The sequence below is a fragment of the Panulirus ornatus genome, chromosome 19 (genome assembly GCF_036320965.1).
Source record: "Panulirus ornatus isolate Po-2019 chromosome 19, ASM3632096v1, whole genome shotgun sequence".
NCBI classification, from domain to species: Eukaryota; Metazoa; Arthropoda; class Malacostraca; order Decapoda; family Palinuridae; genus Panulirus; species Panulirus ornatus.
In genome coordinates this window covers 7183132-7205964 of record NC_092242.1, presented here as the reverse complement: position 1 = coordinate 7205964, position 22833 = coordinate 7183132, and the positions used below count along the sequence as shown (strand labels likewise).

The 22833-nt window shown below is 37.9% G+C and overlaps 1 protein-coding gene across 2 annotated transcripts in view; it reads left to right on the top strand.

Annotated features, from left to right (window-relative positions):
• Positions 1-22833, top strand: part of LOC139755360 (protein DOP1A) — an 83955-nt gene that overhangs the window by 44651 nt on the left and 16471 nt on the right. The window contains exons 16-21 of one of the 2 annotated variants that reach the window (XM_071673537.1): positions 3124-3335; positions 5140-5292; positions 6213-6408; positions 8860-8874; positions 16933-17100; positions 18634-18769. In XM_071673537.1, coding sequence (XP_071529638.1) covers positions 3124-3335; positions 5140-5292; positions 6213-6408; positions 8860-8874; positions 16933-17100; positions 18634-18769 — 880 coding nt within the window. The remainder of the gene's footprint in view (positions 1-3123; positions 3336-5139; positions 5293-6212; positions 6409-8859; positions 8875-16932; positions 17101-18633; positions 18770-22833) is intronic. The other variant, XM_071673538.1, reaches the window with a different exon arrangement.

Sequence of the window (22833 nt, the reverse complement as noted above, 5' to 3'; positions counted from 1 at the left end):
AGAAAGATATATATATATATATATATATATATATATTCTTTCTTTTTCTTTCAAACTATTTGCCATTTCCCGCATTAGCGAGGTAGCGTTAAGAACAGAGGACTGGGCCTTTGAGGGAATACCCTCACCTGGCCCAATTCTCTGTTCCTTCTTTTGGAAAATTAAAAAAAAAAAAAAAACCGAGAGGGGAGGATTTCCAGCCCCCCGCTCCCTCCCCTTTTAGTCGCCTTCTACGACACGCAGGGAATACGTGGGAAGTACTCTTAATCCCCTATCCCCAGGGATCATATATATATATATATATATATATATATTGATTTTGAATTTAGATTGATAAGATGATATTAGGTAGATTTTTACACTGGAAATGGGCATATTGAGTTTGTCCCTTTTTCTCATTGGCATGTTTGGTTGGAGACAAGAACTAAAGTAAAAGAGTTGTGTAAGCACTAGCTAACTTTTCCATTCCAGCTCTGCGACAGGAGTTTTTTGTCTCTCTTATGGTGTGGGTCTTGTCTTGAGCTCCTGTCTTATGAGATAAATCCAGTGATACCTGGAGCTCATAATGTACGATGAGGAACCTTGCTAAGGCAAGGTATCTTGATTCCTGAGCCATTACAAGGGGAGTCAATATAGAATAGCCTTACTTTCATCCACAATGTCCCTTTACCTTGGCTTGTATACCAGTGATATGCAAGTGAATTTTAGATAATGGATGGTCCTCACAAGAGAAAATGTTGGCCTTTGCCCTTCCACCAAGAAGCCAGTGAAGTTAATGGTCATTGGCATATAAAACATTAAGGTGCAATGTAAGTTTCATGACTTATGGTAAACTCATATGACAAGATCGCTCTGAACCCACAATTCATCCTAAGGAGATATGACCATAAACCATCTTTTGATAATATGAGTGAGGAAATGGTTTATCATTTATTCGCTCCCAAACCAGGTCCATATCATGTATCAGTTGTGTCTGGTAGGTACTTGGGATGAGCTCGTGATACAGAGTGTGAAAACATTTGATTTCCACTTCAAAGGTTTTTAATATGATTTGGGCCTGCATCTGGAACTACCTTAGGTATTTTTTACTGCACTTTTTGATTGCTACATTTTTTCAGCTTTTTTTGACCAATTACAAGAAGAAAGGAAGGGGGGTCTACCAACTGACTTGAATAGGATTTAGGTAATTAAGAATAGCTTTAATTTTTGTCGTATGATCTCGTGTTTCCTGAACAAAGTCTTCAGATCCCTTTTATGTTTACAAGAGGATCTTTGCATCCTGTTGGATTCAGCTTCATTTCTAGCCCAAACCAGAGTGCGTAGAATTGTCACTTATGTGTGCCACCCTGAAGTTGATGAAACCCATATTTATTGTGTTGATAATGTGGCTGAACTTCTTCAAAATGCTTCTTGCCTGTGTGATGTGCTTGGTGCAAAGGATGTAGATTTCTGCATTCATTTTTGCTAGTTGGCCTTTCGAACAGTGGGTACTTCCTCAGTTTACCTTGCCAAAGAAAAGGTCAAATCTTTTGAAAACCCACTATTTGAAACGCAAGCAAAAGAAGGGTAGAGTTCCCTTGTTTCATCAACTGACCAGCAATTGATGCAGGACCTTGCATATGAGATACATCACCAGTTAAGGATGCTCTGATTTTCCCACCACCATACAAAAGAGCAGGCAACAGAAGCCTACTTCATGCTCTATAGAGGCTGACCCCACCCCATTTCAGGCTTTTAACAGTCCTTTTCCCTTTGATGCGCTTCTGCCTAGAGGAGCAGTATTCCTCATGCTGTCCATGGGCTGCATGTGTCTCGACTTGCCTCTCTTGTGAAAAAGGAGAAGAATAACTGAATTAGAATGTAAGCATAGCGGAAAGTACTTGGATTACCAATCTGCTGTATATGAATTGTAGAGATTGAATATAATTCTTTTATGTACTAAGATAGCTTTCTGTACAATGATTCTGTATGTATACAGTTTTACAAGTCCTTTGTGGCACTGACTGAAATTTCTTATTGCCCCAGCTGGTCCTTGCTGTTTTTTAGTAAACACCAGTGGCCTAAAGAAAAAGGAGATCTCTTCAAAGCTTTCACTAATAGTAAAGATTTCCCATTGGACCCAGTACAACTTGAGAAACATTGTAAGTAACATTGGGATCCCATCTCACAGCTGCAAGGCTTTTCTAATGTTCTTCAATCCCCTTTCCTTCCTTCAGAGAAAATTACAGGATCCCTTGTTATAGATCAAAAGACCCTGTCAGATCCTTGTATGCCATAGTGCCCTTCTTCCTTTTGACTGGAGGACTCTGATTCTGATGTTACATAAAATTTGTTACCATCAGTGGTGTTACCAGGCTTTGCCTACAGGAGGTTAGATCACTAGTGAAGTCACCTTTTATGAGGCGGCATCATTGGGAGTACAGTTTCATCAAAGAACATGTCACTCCAAAGGAGTCCACATTTCCCTGTTACTGGAGGTAGCACAACCTTGGGTTGCTGAAGGCATTAGAAAGAGGTCCTAGGTAGTAATGAATAAGTAAGTTAACATCTGTAGATTCTGTTTAAGAGACCAGAGTTTCTAGAAGAATTGAACCTTCAATGCTCAATAGATTTTGATTTCACTCCTTATGTGTCAGGGAGATCACCTGCTGACCGATGGTTTTTATCAGTTTGACATCAGTTCGCAAGGAGTTTAGTTTGGGTATTCTTGTATTTCTCTGTTTTCTGTAACAGATGAGACTGTATTTGGGTTGATCCCTGCAATCTATGAACTTTGAGCTGCTGAATACTTGGAAGTGAGTGGATGAATGGTGTCATCTGTGTGGCTGTCACTGACTGGGTGAAAGTGGCCCAATATGAGCAAGCCTCTGCTACCTTGGATCACTGGTTAGTATAGGATGAGGAAGGCCAGTGCTTCTTCACCAGAAATACTTAGGGTTACAAAGTCTTAACCCTTAAGGTCCTAACTGATTTTGTTTAGAGATATCCAAGAGAATCTTTGTCTTGCAGGACACTGCCTTTAAGAGAAGTGTTTTTCAATTTTTAAAACCTCCAATTGATCTATGAGGCTCTAAAGGAATTTACTCTTAATCATAGGTAAAACCAATTGTTGTTTCTTTTCAGACGAAGTAATATGGCAGCCTTTGCAGCATGCTCTCAGCTCATATCTTCACTTTCTGGATACCAGTATACTGTACGTGCTTGGCGCAGAGATGTTCTGGATCTTCTGTTAGACCCACAGGCCTTTATGATGCTTCCACCCATCCTTACATATTGGCGCATCATTGTTGATTACTTATGCACTCATGATAAAAGTGTGTTTAAGGAGTTATTGAGTAAGTTGATATTGTATTTACCCTTTATTGTGTATTTAATGATAGAAGATTCGATGATATTTCTCATGGTATAGGAGTTAGAATTAATAACTGAGATGGCATCACTCCAGGGAGTACAATGATCATAGTTTCTTACATGATTGAACAAGGCTTTTGATTCTTGTCGTGTTTAATCCTGTTAAAAATTATGGTTATTGTATGTACTAGAATAATGCCATTTCAGTTGCTAAGTCTAACTCCTTTACCATGAGTAATATCATTTAATCTTCTATTATCAAATACACAAAGAATTGTAACATTGATATTAGTGAAGGTCTGTACAAATGGGATAGCTTTATTGTTGATGAAATTTGTCCACCTAATAAAATTTTATGATGCGCACATTGCCAGACTTGAATGCACCTGACCTCCATTCAGTTAGTGATTGTTTACCAAATGGCATCCTAGCTATGTTCTATCTTATATATCAACTGACCCATATTTCTCTTTCTTGTTTCTCCCTGATGATGTGGTCATTACACGAAAGTGCACTTGGAAACTTTTAATATTTCATTTCCCTATGGATTAGAAGGAATTCACTAGATCATGTACTCATTTGTGATCTTTTCTCTAGCTGTCATGTGTAATGCACTGAAACCACAACTCCCTATCCACATCCATTCCCCACAGACCTTTCCATGGTTTACCCCAGACACTTCACGTGCCCTGGTTCAGTCCATTGACAGTACATTGACCTCAGTATACCACATCGTTCCAATTCACTCTATTCCTTGCACTCTATTCCAGGCCCCGATTGCTCAGTTTCTTTTTCACTCCACACACACATATATACAGAAAAATATTTTTTATTCTATATAGGTCAGCCAGTCACGTAAACCTTTATTTTTTCATGCTTAACTGCCCTCTCTTGGGTTAGTGGGATAGAGCCAGGAACAGATGAAGAAAGACTATATTTGCTCACATGCATTCTCTAGCTGTCATGTTTAATGCACCAAAACCACAGCCCTGTATTCATAACCTTTATATATGGTCGTTATTTTTTATTTTCCAAAATATGCTCTCCTAAATTAGGTGTGCATCTAGCATAAATAAGACAGCTTTGTTTAGGGGATTCTGTTGGATGTGTCATCTGTTCAGGGGATTCTATTGGATGTGTCATCTCATTTTTAAAAAAATGATAGTCTCTAAACTTATAAACAGCAAAAAGTTTGATAGTTGTGGAAGCTCACCATTAGGACATTAGATGACAGTGTCATAGATTGGCTATGTATTTTTTGACAGAGGGCAGTATTAAGATTGATGCATCATATTTGCATTCTGTTAGTCCTTGTTGAGATTATGCTTGCTATCCTTATGTGCCTTATGTCATACATAGTAGGGAATAGTATTCATATTATTATGAATGCATTTCATGAAGCAGTGTAATGATTATGGATCTTCACTACTGATGTATTAGAATGGAGTTTGAGAGTATGATGGTTCTTGATTCACACTATGAAATAGAGTGTTAAGATAATGATTGATCAACATTTCTTTGTTATGAGACTGCAGGTTTTGGTGGAATGCTATTTTACTTCAGGAGCCAGACTTCATGTTCTGATGATCCCTAATCATTACATCACAAATTTAGTGTGTTAAGTTTAGTAGCTTCATATTTACATGTCAAGCTCATACTTTAGTGGCACACCATTTACTTATGAAGAGATATTGCTAAAGTGCTAAAATAGCTAGCTTTATGTGTGAGTATAAAATGCATGATTTTTGTTAATCAGTACTGATTTGGGTCATTTCTTTTAATATCTAGGTAGAGTCTCCATGTCCCAAGGAGGGTCACTAAGTCTCTTCTCAAGCAAAGAATCTGAATATGAGACACGAGCAGGACTACTAAAGAGGCTGGCATTTACTATCTTCTGCTCTGAAACAGACCAGTATATGCGCTATATCCCAGAAATTCAAGGTAAGCCAGCACATATGTACAAGTGATGACTTCTTTTAAGGGAGTGGAGAGTGGAGGACTTATATCATGTTATATGTTTTTCTCTTGATTAACATCTTTTTCATTAGAGATTTGTTGACTTTGATTCTGAACTAAGAAGTAGCTATTGATTGTTTGTGTTTGAAAACCTTTCAGTAAATTTGAATTTTTGAAGAAAAGAAATTCAAAGGAAAAAAATCACTGACATCAAAACTATGAAACAAATATTGATGGTTTAATAACCACTTGCACTTATGAAATATTATATTCTTTCTTGATTATTTGTTGTACCTTTACAAGTAATGGCTAGAAATGGGGTTTGAAGATAGTAGGAAGTCTCACATGCTATGTAGCTTTGCTCCAGAATGAAGAATAGCCCTTAAAAAATCATTCTGAAGTCAGTTCAGACTGGCTTAGTTGACAACCTTATCAGTTGAATTGGCTAATCCTTAATCATACCTCACCACTGCTCCTTCTGATGAGTTTTAAGAGAAAAGCTAGTTGCATGGCAATTAGGTGACAAAGTTTGACATAATAGCTGGTCATGTGCAGTTGAATTGCTTGAGTAACAACAGCATCTTTTTTTAAAGCAGATTTTAGACTGCTCTTGGGATGCGTTATGGATTCATTTTTTTGTGCATTGAATGTGACTGTGGCATAATTATTTGTCCTCTTCTTCACTTAAGTTAATCAATGAAAGTGGAGGGCAAGTGAAAAGTCTAGCTTAAATAAATGTTTTTCACAAGCTCAAAATCAATCTTTTGTAAGTGCAAAAGTTGTTCCACAAATGCTTTTCTCTTTTATCTATTTGGTTTTGTTCATAACATTTAGTTCTAAGAAATTTAGATGCCATTGACTGAGCTTTGAAGCAATATCTTAGGTCATTATATGTGTTATTCTAGAACGTCTTGCGGAAGTAACTCGCTTGGGACAGGTTGTTCCATCTTTAGTGGCTCAAGTGCTTCTGTGTTTCCGTGTGTTGCTTCTGAGGCTGTCTCCCCGTGGGGTAACTTCTCTGTGGCCTGTCATCATCACAGAACTTGTGCAAGTGTTCCTCATGATGGAACAAGAACTGGCCACAGATACAGAGCAGTTCAGGTGAGTGAAAATATCAATGGACAGGAATTTGTTTGTTTAATGGATTTATAATTCTTCAGCATACGAACATTTAGACATCATATTATTTGATAGACCCAGGAAACTTTCTTTCATACTTTTTTATAAACAGTTTTGAAGTTAATCTGTGCCACTCATTTTCTCTCTACGTTCATGTGTGTAAATGCAGTCAGAACATTGAAAGTCTGTGATGCAAAAAATCCCTAATCTTCAAGATCCTTGGTCCAGCACATTCAAGGTTACCATCAATTTATAGCAGGTGTTTCCAGTAGATTACTTTGATAAATGATTAAGTAGTTTTGCATATTTTCTACTGCTGTGCCCCATTCACATCATGAGTGAGTCCTTTTGACTCAAGTCAGCAAGGTCTCTTTTTACTGCTGTGTTGAGTATTTTATTGATCTCAATAGATTAAGATGTATTACTCTCTCTGTACTTTAGTTACACATTGTTATTGAATATTGTACCAAGGACATATCCTTTTTAATAGGGACAAGTGAATCTGATGGAATTTAACAAAGGTATATTTGAACAGATAAGTTATGGAACAAGTAAAAATACTTTGGTGACATCATGTAAACACCCAAGAGAGAAAACAGTAGTAAGTAAGACAAATGTGAAAGGTTTGGATGTCATCAATATTGAGAAACTAGAGCTCTGAGAACATATTGAGAAGAAAGCACTGTTAAGCCAAGTAATGTTTGATATGATTTTGGGAACATTCACAACAAGAAAGAGAAAGCTAGTGATGAAAATGTTTAATGTATGCAGCAGTAGAACCTCCCATGGTGTTATTTGAGGTTAAACTGCAAACATCATTAGGAGTACTGTCTCGTCAAAGAACTTATCACTCCGAAGGAGTCTTCATATCCCTACTACTGGAAATAGTGCAGCCTTGAGTTGCAGGAACCTTGAGGAAGGTCCTAAGTAACACCAGAACCCTTTCATAGAAATTGATCCATGGTTAATTATAAATGAATGAAACTTCCTATCATACCACTCATGACTAACCACCACCCCTTAATGGAAACAAAAAGCTTACCCCAGCTTCACATTTCTGCATCATATACTCACATATCACCCCTTCCCCTCTTCCCATCTCAAACAAACAACAGCACTGGAAAAACTGTTACACACCAAAATGACATGACAAGTACTAAACAGTCACCTTCCCCACTCAGTATTAACCACCCCACCAGTCATGCGCCCATCTGAAACCATGCTCCCCACACACCTTGAGTTACACTTTCTTGTTTATGCTCTCGAGATCACTCATCCCTACTGCATAATGCACACACTAATTGAACATATCTCTAGAATCTTCATTCCCATGATACAACTACCACAGTGAAGACACAGAACACTTACTGCTTGATTGCCCCAATCTTTTCTCACTTAGACATACACTTATCACTACACTCTGAGACCTGTTGTCCCACCCAGTGGACATAGCCAGCTTTCTAAGTGCTGTGTGGATCCCAGAGAAAATGACAGGGGTTCCTGAGGCATGAAAGATGAGAACAAGACATAGAATTGAATACTGCTATGTCATATGGTCACCAATGAAATAAGTAGAAATAAACAAATTAGAGATAATTCAGAAGTACTTCACAAGCAGAATTGAAGTTAAGGAACATGAACTGTCATGAAAGGCTAACAAAACTAGAACTATAGAACGGAGAAGATAAGATATGTGATAATCTACATGCGGCAACAAATTGAAGGTATAAGGAAAACATATTGATCCTGAGAGAATTTCAAGGTAGATAAAGAATAATTGAATATGCAAGAATTCCAGGTAACAAGCAGAAAATGAATTATACAGAAATATATATAAGCCCAACCAGGAAGCTAGAAAGACTGTTTATTATACTACCAGGAGAAGTAAGAACTTGATGTGTTGCTGAAATAAAATTTCCTTGTAGGTATATGTAGAAAGGTAGGTACTCTACTCTCTCTTTTCATAAAGATACAGCATTTGTAAATCTCACATTTTGCCAAACACTTCAATTTTTTAATGTATGCTAGGAACTTAGGTTTTCCATTTTCAAAGGCATCTTTCTAGTACAAAGATTGCTATTTGTATGAAGACTACATATTGAGATTAAGATATTACTGTGAGTTGGAAAAAGGGCAAATTGTGATTGAATAAAGTTAGCAGGCCTTTCTGCACATCATTTTTGTGTTGGTATTGCATAAGCTGTTACAAGATATGATACATTTAACTGATGATAATTGATTTTAATGTATATAGTTTGCACTGACAGCTGTTGTACTTACACATATTTTTTTCATTTTAGAATGCTATATACACTTACACTTATTTTGCTTCAAGTATTTCCAGGATTTTATAAGAATATCTTCTATATAATAGCTTGCATTTCTTCCCCTACCTGCCTGTGTTGATGGTGGTGGTGCGTTGATGACGAACAGCAAGAAGGGGGGCAGGTAATAAGTGGTTGCAGAAGGAATGACTATTATTTTTCTTGTAGGCTGTCTTACAATTATGGGTATATTTTGCAGTTAATTATTTACTAGGTGGAAGGTTTGCCACTTGATCACTGATGCCTGAGATTTATTAACCACACAATCTCTTGGTGCTTATGGCACTATTGGTCAAGTTGTAAGCTATCAGTCTGGTGAATAAATTATAGTCAAAGCATACCCTCTGCATCTGCCCATTAAACTAAATTAGTTGCTTTCATGCTCAAATTCAGCATTTTTTATGTTAATGTTTCATGCTTGTTGATTGTTATTGATTGTTTAATTTTTCCTTGGTATCCTGCTAATGATTTGTTGGTATATTTTGTCCCTAAGATAGAACTGGTTTCTTTAGTAATGTTATAACTTGTTAGTGGTTTGTTGGTATATTGTGTGCCTAAGGATAGAAATGACTGGGTTGATTTGATCATTTGATTGAATGTGTTGTTACTGTATTGTCATGATTTTAGTACAGATATAAAAAGTTATTATTGCATCAAGGTGAAGACAGTACTCATTGATTCTGAAAATAAGTAGTGCAGTAATTAGGTTATGTTACAATACCAAATTCATTTCATGTTTACACAAACACTGTGTGAGTAGACTGTATTCCTAAACTGCCAAAAAGTCTTTGATGCTTTACCCCATTGGATTTTATTAAGAAGCTAGAGATACAGGCTGGAATAAAGAGTAAACTCCTGTACTGGGTTAAGTATTACCTATGTGGTAGTGAACGAAGGACATAGGTAAGAGGCACATTCTGAAATGGGCTGAGGTTACAAGTGGAGTGCCACAAGGCATGGTGTTGGACCAGTGATATTCTTGCTGTATGTAAGTGACTTGCCAAAAGGACCAGACTCTCTCCTAAACATGTTTATGGATGATTTAAAAGGTCCAGAGAATAGCATCCAAGATGGTAGTGAAAGCAAGAGAGCTTAGCTGCAATGAAAAGTTGAAGGCTACACAGCTGTCCACATCTGAGGAAAGGAGGGAGAGGGATGACCTGATAACAGCATACAATTCATGAATCAATTGGATGATGGCAACAGTGAACATTTCTTTGTGAGATACACTGCCAGAGTCATCAGAGGCCATGATCTCAAGCTGAGAAAGATGATGTTTCAGAAGAATGTAAAGATCTAATGGTTTGATGTAATGTAGGTATATACTTGAAATGATTTAAGCAAGTGAACACTGGCAGCATACAAAGATTTAAAAGTCTTTTTGATGGTAAAAAAACCACAAGAAATGGGTCCCCATGAGTGTAAAACTCTCTCCCTGTAATGTACAAATAGTTAATCACAGATGAATCTCCCTGATGAGTGTGGTTTGTAAGGTACTGGAAGGAGTAATTAGAAAAAATAGGTGACTTCCTGGTGAGGAGAAATTACTTAAGTCAGAGACCACATGGTTTCAGACAAAGGCCATGTATAGCAACGCTCATAGATTTCAATGGGAGAGTAATTTTTTTTATTCCAAACTGAAGGCTCAATGGATTGTTTGTATCTGGTCTGCCAGAAATCATTTGACACTCAATTGCATAGGAGGTTGATTAAGAAGCATGATCACCAGACAGAAATAAGGTTGAGATTCCCTCGATGGGTAGATTATCCTAATGGATGGGAACAGAGTAAACATGCCATAAGGGCCTTCTTGAAAAGGGTGGTCACCAATGGAATTCCATAGGGTTTTCTTCTGGGACTGTTACTCTTCTTGGTATTTGTGAATGAATTGCTTGAAGGTATGGACTCCTACTTGAATTTGTTTGCAGATAATGCAGAGGTAATAAGGGAAGTGAAAAGTGAGGAGGATTGCATAATTATGTAAGGGTACCCAGACAGACTCTAAAGTTATTGTGATTGATGGTTGTTGAAATTCATCCTAAGGAAATATTAAGTAATCAGGATGTGCCACAGTGAAAGAGGGCCTCAATATGAATATAACCAGGAGGGTATAAGCTGCAAGAATTGGTTCATGAAATGGGATTAGGAGTTGATGTTGTCTCTAACCAATTGCCAGAGTCCCAGATTAAGTGAATAGTAAGGAAGACAAACTGTTTGCCAGCAAATGTTAGAATATCATTTAGACATATGGAAAATGAAATATTTTGTAAGCTCTTCACATCCTACCTAAGGCCCAAACTAGAAAATTCTCTTCAAGTTTGGCCACTGCATCTAAAAAGCAGAAAGATTTAAGTTGGGCAACAATGATGGTACCTGAATTAAGAGAGCTGAGTAACAGAGGAAGCATAGAAGCATTAGATTTGTGCACTATGGTAGAGAGAAGAGTGAGGGATGACTTCATCAAAACCTTGAAGATATTAAACCAGACTGCTGAGGTACACAGTGAACAGTTCTTTGAAAGATGTATGGATAGAACAACCAGAAGACATGAAATAAGCTAGAACCTTATTACAAAAATATGTAAGGAAGTACTTTTATACTGTAAGACCGATAAATGAATGGAATGAGCCCAACAAGGATGTGGTAAATGTGGACAATACATGGAAATTTAAAAGATTGTATGATAGTAAAGAATGTTCAAGATTTAGGGCTCCACGAATTGAAAACTCACTTCTTGGTCATTGCCAATAGGTAATTACATGATTTAATTTTGAGGTTTGGAAATTGAACAGGAGGAAATGAGTTACACTTTACAAAGAAAAAAAATGGGAAGACTGCATTTTAGCACAACTGATGCATTCAGGTTAGTATATCTCCAATCTGCTGCAGAGCTTAAAATTGAGAGGGGAAATATGTTCAATGCAAGAAGAGAATTAATTGTAGAGTGAGGTGGAAGGGAAGATGAGTTGAAGTGTGGAAGGTGGAAGCATGTGTAAAAGTTAATAGAATTAAAAGTTGGACCCTGAGGAATACTACTGTTGATAAGTTTAAAGGGAAAAGTGGCTACAACAGCTACTGTAGCAGTAGAGTAGCTGGAGAGGAAATTATGCTTTAGGGAACAGAGAAAAACAGAAAAAGCAAAAGAAGGTAGTCTAGAAAGCAAAGATTTGTGTCACACTCTATGTTTTGGAAATGTTGATGACCACAATAAAAGTTTCACCAAAGTTCCTGAGGAGAGAACTAAAGACAAGTCACATAGTATAGAAGATCTCCAGTAGACCTCTCATTATAAAAGCCAGACTGGTAATTTGGAAAAAAAGGAAATGGGATTTTGCTTGCTAGAGAAAGTGAGTTGAAGATATTTTTAAAGACTAAAGAGATAGTGGAAATGAGGGCAGTGTGTTGATAGTTGGAAGAGCTGGAACTGTCTTCTTTTTAAGGTATAGGCTACACTAAGTCATGCTTCCAAGATGAAAGAAAAGTCTCGATTTGTAAACAGAGATGAAATAGGGGAGCAAGGATTGGAGCTAGCTAAGAGATTACTTAAAGACAAGGGGGTTATGCCATCTGTGCCAGATTCCTTGCTCAATTGGAGCTGGGAAAGAACACAGAGGACTTTGCATGAAGAGAATACAGGGAATGGCATAGGTTCAGTTGAAGAGGTAGGAGAAGGGCTGGGTGAAAAATCACCCTTATTGAATGTAAAGAAAATGAGATGCCAAAAAGAGTGGCTCTATCAGTTAGAAAATTAGCTGTAAATTGAGCAGGCCAGAAGAGAGTAGGGAAGTTTAAGGGACAGAATTAACTAGAAGTGCTCTTGGTTAAAGATCAGGAAAATTTGTCTGTAAAAGTCAGTTCAGCACACTTTTTTTTTTTTTTCTTAATAAGATGTGCTTACATTATTAAGAGCAGCTACACAATGATTCTTTTTAAAAGTGGTTTTCTCATAAACATTTTGCCATTGTTCCAGCCTCGGAATTCTGTATTGAACATTTAATCGTTCACATATAAATGTGGAGTAATAGCAAGAAGTGCATGAATATTAACAATAATGATATAGTGTTATTACAGATCTTTCTTACAAGTGCATGAATATCTGAACTTTGTAGAAGTTTAGCAGCCTCTTGTTAATTGATATAATGCAAAATGAGCAATGCATGTGGAAATGTGGTATTCTGTATGTGGATTATGAATTACTAGTTTGACTAGCTTATGATAGCATGTTTTATAATACTAGGAAAAAGTTTTAATTCCTTTCTAAATAGATATGCTTGGCTCGGTTTAATATTTCATGATACGATAATGTTCTGGGCAGCCCAACTAAGGAAAAATCTGTTTCAATATGATAAAGCTTAATTAAGTAATAATTGCACATTACTGTAATCATAAAACTTCTACTTAGTGCAGTACATGTTTATTCTTTTAAGTTTGGTTGCCTAGGGTTAATCTTACTTAAAATCCTACAGTCAAAATAACTTTTCATGGTGTTATATGATTGTACTTGACGTTTCATGTGTTTTGATAGTACTGGGTGCGGAAGATCAGGGCATATTTTCTTAGGTGTCTTATCTCTTGCTTATGACCACACTTTACCAAACTCAGTCACCAACTTCTGCAGTTTCTTACCCGAACCAGCCACCAGTGCTGTATCATCAGCGAACAACAACTGACTCACTTCCCAAGCCCTCTTATACCCAACAGACTGCATACTTGCCCCTCTCTCCAAAACTCTTGCATTCACCTCCCAAACAACCCCATCCATAAACAAATTAAACAACCATGGAGACATCACGCACCCCTGCTGAAAACTGACATTAACTGGGAACTAATCACTTTCCTCTCCTCCTACTTATACACATTCCTTACATCCTCGATAAAAGCTTTCACTGCTTCTAGTGGATGGAACCATGGAAGCAGCAGTGAGTCAGAGGGTGGGGAAGGGGGCAAAGGCTCTGGGAGCATTGAAGAATGTGTGGAAGACGAGAACGTTATCTCAGAAAGCAAAAATGGGTATGTTTGAAGGAATAGTGGTTCCAACAATGTTATATGGTTGTGAGGCATGGGCGATAGATAGGGTTGTGCGGAGTAGGGTGGATGTGTTAGAAATGAGATGTTTGAGGAAAATTTGTGGTGTGAGGTGGTTTGATCAAATAAGTAATGAAAGTTTAAGAGAAATATGTGGTAATAAAAAGAGTGTGGTTGAGAGAGCAGAAGAGGGTGTATTGAAATGGTTTGGTCACATGGAGAGAATGAGTGAGGAAAGATTGACAAGAGGATATATGTGTCAGAGGTGGAGGGAATGAGGAGAAGTGGGAGACCAAGTTGGAGGTGGAAGGATGGAGTGAAAAAGATTTTGAGCCATCGGGGCCTGAACAAACAGGAGGGTGAAAGGCTTGCAAGGAATAGAGTAAGTTGGAACAATGTGGTGTACCGGGGTCGATGTGCTGTCAAAGGATTGAAGCAGGGCATGTTAAGCATCTGGGGTAAGCCATGGAAAGTTTTGTGCAGCTTGGATGTGGAAAGGGAGCTGTGGTTTCAGTGCATTACACATGACAGCTAGAGGCTGAGTGTGGACGAATGTGGCCTTTGTTGTCCTTTTCTCGTGCTACCTGGCACGCACACAAGGGGAAGGTGTTGTCGTTTCATGTGTGGTGGGGTGGCGGCAGGAATGGATGAAGGCAGCATGCATAAATATGTGCATGTGTATATATGTATATGTCTGTTTATGTATATGTATGTATATGTTGAAATTTATACATATGTGTATGTGTGTGTGTGTTGACGTGTAAGTATATACCTGTGTATGTGGGTGGGTTGGGCCATTCTTTTGTCTCTTTCCTTGTGCTACCTCGCTAACGTGGGAGATAGTGACAAAGTACAATAAATAGAATGAATAAATAATATATATATTTATTATACATAATCGCTGTTTCCCTTGTCAGCGATGTAGCACCAGGAAACAGATGAAGAATGGCCTATGCACTCATATACACATACATAAACACCCATATACACACTTATACGTATATATACATATCAGCATATACATACATATACATACACATGCACAGACACATGCATATATACACATATATGCACTTAGCAGAGTAACTCCAGAGTGCCTTGAACAAATGAAGAAAATTATGATAATTTTACTTTACATGCTTTATAGTAAGAACTCAAGCATCATTTATTCATAATGTTTTATATAAATGTGATGAATGATTGCAGTACTACTCTGTTTAATTGTTATTTATTCAACTATCCCTGTTAACTGTTTCCTAATCGATAAGATGCTTTGATCTTATTGATTTTTAACAAGCTTTTTCTCATGTTTTTCATGTTTGTTTATACTATTGGCTATGGAAGTGCAGGATTTATTATGTTTTGCAGATAATTATCTTATATTTCTTTTACCTATGACCTTATATATTGGGCTTTGGAAATTAAATTTCATTGAAGGTTAACTACAGAATGCCTTCAGCAACTGACAGAATATGGATACATTACTTTTCATGCTTCATTAAACAAACTCAAGCATTATTTGTTCGAAATGGTTAAGATGAGTTTTATTTATTGATGTATGTTATCATACTGCTATATTTCATATTTCTGTTTGCAACAGGATCATTTCAAAGTATTTCTTTAAAGTTGATGAAATGGCCTGATCTATTTTTATATTTTGAGTATCAGTTTTTTGTGTGTGTCATAGAAAGTTCCTGAGAGAGCAGAAGTAGGAAGGTGCTGGAAATCTTCCCCTCATGGAGAATTACTCATAAAAAGGGAGGGTGGATGGACAGATGAGGTAGCCAAGCAAGGATTTTTTCCTCTGTGGCTTTGTTTTCTGAAGTAAGGGAAAACAAATAGGTAGGCGAAAAAAAACAAAAAAAACCAGATATATGCTTACTTTACTCTACTCTCCTACCCCAGAATCCTCAAATTGTGCAGCTTCCACAGCACACTGGAAATTTGCTATGTCCACCAGGTGGGGTCACAGATCAAGAGATGTCGTGGTGTGTAATGAGAGTGTAGGACAGTCAAGAAATATGTTTCATGTCTTCACTGTGGTAGTTGCATCTTGGGCATGAATTTTTTTTCTTTTTGTATTGTAGAGATGGGTTGTTCATAGAATTATTGAAGGGAACTATATCTTGAACATGGCTTGGGAGTATAACCTCAAACCAATTTATGTGTGGGCATCTGGTGTAGTAGAGTTTAAGTCTGGATTGCGAGGGTAGTTGTGTAGCACTTGTTGATTCATTACTCTTTATATATGTTATGTTAATGTCATGTCTGTTATGGGATGAGTGTGAGTACAGGTTGCTGAAGTGTGAAGAAGGGGTAATTTTTTTATTTTCTAACTTGGGTTGATGCTTGGATTGACATGAATGTCTTGGACTATACATATACAAATTCCAAAAGTTTTTAGTCTTGGGTGTTTCACTGAAGTGTAATTTCAGTTCCAAATAACCCTTGAAATTTTTAGTTTTTTAAGATTAACACTACACATGATACTGTGTGTTCATGAGTATTATGTAACCTGGAATTTTCAGAATGGTGCAATACATTATTATTTCAAAATACCAGTTTTAAGACCTCTACTTACCTATTATGAAAAATGTAACAAATGTATTTTTTTGTTCAGAGTTTATGAAATTACAAAGGTGAGTGCATCAAACATTAAATTATTTTTGTATGTGATTTTATCATAGAGATAACATCTTGCTCATTCATAAGATTTTTGCAAGAAGACAGAACTACCACAGCTGTGCAACCTTAACTGTATTGCATGAGTTAATTGTAGATAGCAGCTAAAGGATATCCGATTTCAAATCTAACTCTGCCTGTTTTCATCACAGTTGATTTGAAAATTTCATTTATGAATGTATATATTTTCCAACTTGATATTACTTTCAGAGATGTAGTGCTAGACTGAAACTAGGGTTTGCATATGATTTTCTGTAAAGTGCATCATCAAAGAATTGGAAAGATTTTCATAATAAATTATATCATAATAAGTAAGATAGTTGATATTTAAATGTTGAAATAATTGTAAGGTAAGTTGAATTCTTAAAGCTGAATTTCTTTGTCTAAGAAATGTGATGAACACATATTTGTTATAGATGCAGTATTCTTTTATCTGAAGTTATTCAGTTGTTTTAATGTTTTGGAATTATTTCAGCTCTCACCTGAAGCGACTGTCTACATTAGATTCATCATGGGTGTTTAGCTCTCAGAATGGCCTAAATGCACATAATCACCCTGCTTGGCTCACTTTGTATTTGGCTGCATGTAAACTACTAGATCTGATGCTGGCTCTCCCTGCACAGCATTTGCCACAGTTTCAGATGTAAGTGTTTGGATTATAAGACAAAACTTTGTTTCCAAAACAAAGAGGTGTTTCAGATTTATGATGTTTGCTGAGTTTGACTCTTTGCTCCTTGTCATGAAGTAAATAGGATTTGAGGTTTCAGGTTCATCTTTGAGGAGATTAAAAGGAGAATGAGAACCATGTCCTCTGATTAAGTCCCAAGAATCTGTAGATTGATTTTATGTAGCTATTATACAGACCTTGTGAGTAGTACTAAAATGTAACAGAAATTATTGCATACAATGCCATGTCACATGGCTCTAGATTTGTGTCAACCAGCATGATTCTTTTTTCTTGTTTTACCTACTATCCTCCAAGCTCTTCAAACTCTTTCAAATTTCTTGAACATCTGAACTCCTCTCACAAGGTTGTGGCATTGTCTTATCATCATGCTAAGGCCTGCTACTTAGGGGACTTCACTCTATACCAGAGTGACTGAAACAATTCCACACAATTAGTTTAGGGACTGAAGCCCACCTCTTTTCAGTTCTAGATGATCTAGAGCAATTATGTCACCTTACTTATCACATTAGGAAATAATTGAAATAAAGAAAATCAAAAAATTTTCAGGGAAGGCTTTTGTGATTTTAGAGGTATTTCTGTAACAAAATATGAATTATCATCTGTAATTAAGAAATATGCAGAAGCTTTGCTTAACGTAACCACGTGCAACATCAGCTTTATTCGCAACTAAGCCATAATGAGAAAACTTATAAACTCCTAAAGTAAAATAGTATCGACTTACAGATGGACACACGAGGACAACAGAGTCAGTGCTATATGCTGATTCATTTTTTGTATAACAGAGATCACATCTGGAGACATTGTCTCAGAATATTTATATAACTTATTATTCAGAGATTGCTAGAACATTTATATAACTTGTTATTATTCAGAGATTGCCATCTTGCAAATCTTCCTTTAGTGACTAGGCTTGCATGGCATGTAGATTATTGAACAAATGTTCACCCTCTTTATTTCAGTTTCACTTTAACCGTATTTTTTTGTAAGGGTCTTTATACTTGTTTTTGAAGGCTGTCCTCTTCATTCATTTGCAATTGTACTTTATCATCTCAGTATTAGTGCACCTCTGGAAGATTAATGCTCACTGGTTTGTTCTCCATGTTCTTTCAATTTTCCATTAGAAAATAGTTCTTCCTTCTCATTTGTTTTGTATGTGTATCATTCATTGCAGCTGTACATCCATATAAGTATGTGTAGCTCCTTGCATAAATGTGCATCAAAGCAGGATCATTTTTCTTACCAAGTTTTACTGGATGTTTGCCCACATGTAGGTGTTAGTGCTTGATCAAGATGGAAGAATGTATTGTGAGAGAGAGGTATTAGAATTGAGAGATATGCAGAAATGTGTAAGGACCAAATTTACTGGAATAATCCTTATATATGAAACTTTATGCTAGATAATTGTAAGCCGAATGTTGATTAGTTTAAGTGACACTTGAGGGGTTCAAGTGTTGCTCAGATTAACAAAAACTATTTTTTCTGTTCCAGGTATCGTTGGGCATTTGTAGGACCTATTCCAACCACTAACACTGAGGAAAAGTCTGAAGGAGCTGGTAATATTCTTCTCAAGAGCTGTGATTTTGTGCCTCATATTGCTCGCATTGCTAAGCTTATGGTGGATAAGGTATGTGATCTTTACCCTGTTAGATAACAAAAAGTAGACATACCAAACAGTGATGGAAATGGGTTTTCAGTACTTGGTACATGTTTCTAGGAAGGGGTTGGAGGAAGGGAAGGGGATGTTAATAGGAATGAAAAAAGTTAAAGATTTTATTAGGTAGTTGTTGGTAGGCAGTCAATAAACAGAAGGTGCATTACCAGAATCACCCTCCTTGGTATCAGGACGCTTAGTAATGGCTGCATAGTGAGCCAACACTTCAGTGTTTGTCTAGTTGCACTCCTCTGAATCAGGTAGCTGTCTTATCTTTCTACTTCATCCACACATGGACTGCTGGGAATCTGTCCGCAAACATGCAATCTCTCCTTATCACACATAACACTTGACAACTTTTAACTCATACAGCTTATTCTTCATAACTTAATTTTTCTGCAGTGAACACTAAGAGCTAGCTCTGCCTTTTGGGAAAATGGTAGGAGCAATAGCTAAAAGTAATAGCAAGGAACATTAGATAGAGAGAGCTCGTAGGAACATTATGTGAGAGCGCCAGTGAGAGTGCCACTTCTGTGGTGTAACGGTTAGCATTCTGGAACATGATGCATTCTCAGGCTGCCCAGGGTCTACCCCATAGGTTTGAATCCTTATGGCAGTCGATTCACAGTCAACCCAAATGTTAATCCACCCTTAGGAGTTGGTCGATAAAATTGGTGACTGATTCAGGCTAGGATATATATTTATTTTTGCTTTGTTGCTGTCTCCCACGTTAGCGAGGTAGCGCAAGGAAACAGACGAAAGAATGGCCCAACCCACCCACATACACATGTATATACATGCACGTCCACACACGCAGATATACATACCTATACATCTCAACGTATACATATATATACACACACAGACATATACATATATACACATGTACATCATTCATACTGTCTGCTTTTATTCATTCCCATCGCCACCCTGCCACACATGAAATAACAACTTCCTCCCCCCTCATGTGCACGAGGTAGCGCTAGGAAGACAACAAAGGCCCCATTCGTTCACACTGAGTCTCTAGCTGTCATGTAATAATGCACCGAAACCACAACTCCCTTTCCACATCCAGGCCCCATAGAACTTTCCATTGTTTACCCCATATATATATATATATATATATAAGGGTAAAGGGGAAGAGTGGTTTGGGAATGTCTTGGGAGTAAAGTCAGGGGTTAGTGAGAGGACAAGAGCAAGGGAAGGAGTAGCAGTACTCCTGAAACAGGAGTTGTGGAAGTATGTGATAGAATGTAAGAAAGTAAATTCTCGATTAATATGGGTAAAACTGAAAGTTGATGGAGAGAGATGGGTGATTATTGGTGCATATGCACCTGGGCATGAGAAGAAAGATCATGAGAGGCAAGTGTTTTGGGAGCAGCTGAATGAGTGTGTTAGTGGTTTTGATGCACGAGACCGGGTTATAGTGTTGGGTGATTTGAATGCAAAGGTGAGTAATGTGGCAGTTGAGGGAATAATTGGTATACATGGGGTGTTCAGTGTTGTAAATGGAAATGGTGAAGAGCTTGTAGATTTATGTGCTGAAAAAGGACTGATGATTGGGAATACCTGGTTTAAAAAGCGAGATATACATAAGTATACTTATGTAAGTAGGAGAGATGGCCAGAGAGCGTTATTGGATTACGTGTTAATTGACAGGCGCGTGAAAGAGAGACTTTTGGATGTTAATGTGCTGAGAGGTGCAACTGGAGGGATGTCTGATCATTATCTTGTGGAGGCTAAGGTGAAGATTTGTATGGCTTTCCAGAAAAGAAGAGTGAATGTTGGGGTGAAGAGGGTGGTGAGAGTAAGTGAGCTTGGGAAGGAGACCTGTGTGAGGAAGTACCAGGAGAGACTGAGTACAGAATGGAAAAAGGTGAGAACAATGGAAGTAAGGGGAGTGGGGGAGGAATGGGATGTATTTAGGGAATCAGTGATGGATTGCGCAAAAGATGCTTGTGGCATGAGAAGAGTGGGAGGTGGGTTGATTAGAAAGGGTAGTGAGTGGTGGGATGAAGAAGTAAGAGTATTAGTGAAAGAGAAGAGAGAGGCATTTGGACGATTTTTGCAGGGAAAAAATGAAATTGAGTGGGAGACGTATAAAAGAAAGAGACAGGAGGTCAAGAGAAAGGTGCAAGAGGTGAAAAAAAGGGCAAATGAGAGTTGGGGTGAGAGAGTATCATTAAATTTTAGGGAGAATAAAAAGATGTTCTGGAAGGAGGTAAATAAAGTGCGTAAGACAAGGGAGCAAATGGGAACTTCAGTGAAGGGCGCAAATGGGGAGGTGATAACAAGTAGTGGTGATGTGAGAAGGAGATGGAGTGAGTATTTTGAAGGTTTGTTGAATGTGTTTGATGATAGAGTGGCAGATATAGGGTGTTTTGGTCGAGGTGGTGTGCAAAGTGCGAGGGTTAGGGAAAATGATTTGGTAAACAGAGAAGAGGTAGTAAAAGCTTTGCGGAAGATGAAAGCCGGCAAGGCAGCAGGTTTAGATGGTATTGCAGTGGAATTTATTAAAAAAGGGGGTGACTGTATTGTTGACTGGTTGGTAAGGTTATTTAATGTATGTATGACTCATGGTGAGGTGCCTGAGGATTGGCGGAATGCGTGCATAGTGCCATTGTACAAAGGCAAAGGGGATAAGAGTGAGTGCTCAAATTACAGAGGTATAAGTTTGTTGAGTATTCCTGGCAAATTATATGGGAGGGTATTGATTGAGAGGGTGAAGGGATGTACAGAGCATCAGATTGGGGAAGAGCAGTGTGGTTTCAGAAGTGGTAGAGGATGTGTGGATCAGGTGTTTGCTTTGAAGAATGTATGTGAGAAATACTTAGAAAAGCAAATGGATTTGTATGTAGCATTTATGGATCTGGAGAAGGCATATGATAGAGTTGATAGAGATGCTCTGTGGAAGGTATTAAGAATATATGGTGTGGGAGGCAAGTTGTTAGAAGCAGTGAAAAGTTTTTATCGAGGATGTAAGGCATGTGTACGTGTAGGAAGAGAGGAAAGTGATTGGTTCTCAGTGAATGTAGGTTTGTGGCAGGGGTGTGTGATGTCTCCATGGTTGTTTAATTTGTTTATGGATGGGGTTGTTAGGGAGGTGAATGCAAGAGTTTTGGAAAGAGGGGCAAGTATGAAGTCTGTTGGGGATGAGAGAGCTTGGGAAGTGAGTCAGTTGTTGTTCGCTGATGATACAGCGCTGGTGGCTGATTCATGTGAGAAACTGCAGAAGCGGGTGACTGAGTTTGGTAAAGTGTGTGAAAGAAGAAAGTTAAGAGTAAATGTGAATAAGAGCAAGGTTATTAGGTACAGTAGGGTTGAGGGTCAAGTCAATTGGGAGGTGAGTTTGAATGGAGAAAAACTGGAGGAAGTGAAGTGTTTTAGATATCTGGGAGTGGATCTGGCAGCGGATGGAACCATGGAAGCGGAAGTGGATCATAGGGTGGGGGAGGTGGCGAAAATTCTGGGAGCCTTGAAGAATGTGTGGAAGTCAAGAACATTATCTCGGAAAGCAAAAATGGGTCTGTTTGAAGGAATAGTGGTTCCAACAATGTTGTATGGTTGCGAGGCGTGGACTATGGATAGAGTTGTGCGCAGGAGGATGGATGTGCTGGAAATGAGATGTTTGAGGACAATGTGTGGTGTGAGGTGGTTTGATCAAGTAAGTAACGTAAGGGTAAGAGAGATGTGTGGAAATAAAAAGAGCATGGTTGAGAGAGCAGAAGAGGGTGTTTTGAAATGGTTTGGTCACATGGAGAGAATGAGTGAGGAAAGATTGACCAAGAGGATATATGTGTCGGAGGTGGAGGGAACGAGGAGAAGAGGGAGACCAAATTGGAGGTGGAAAGATGGAGTGAAAAAGATTTTGTGTGATTGGGGCCTGAACATGCAGGAGGGTGAAAGGAGGGCAAGGAATAGAGTGAATTGGAGCGATGTGGTATACCGGGGTTGACGTGCTGTCAGTGGATTGAATCAAGGCATGTGAAGCGTCTGGGGTAAACCATGGAAAGCTGTGTAGGTATGTATATTTGCGT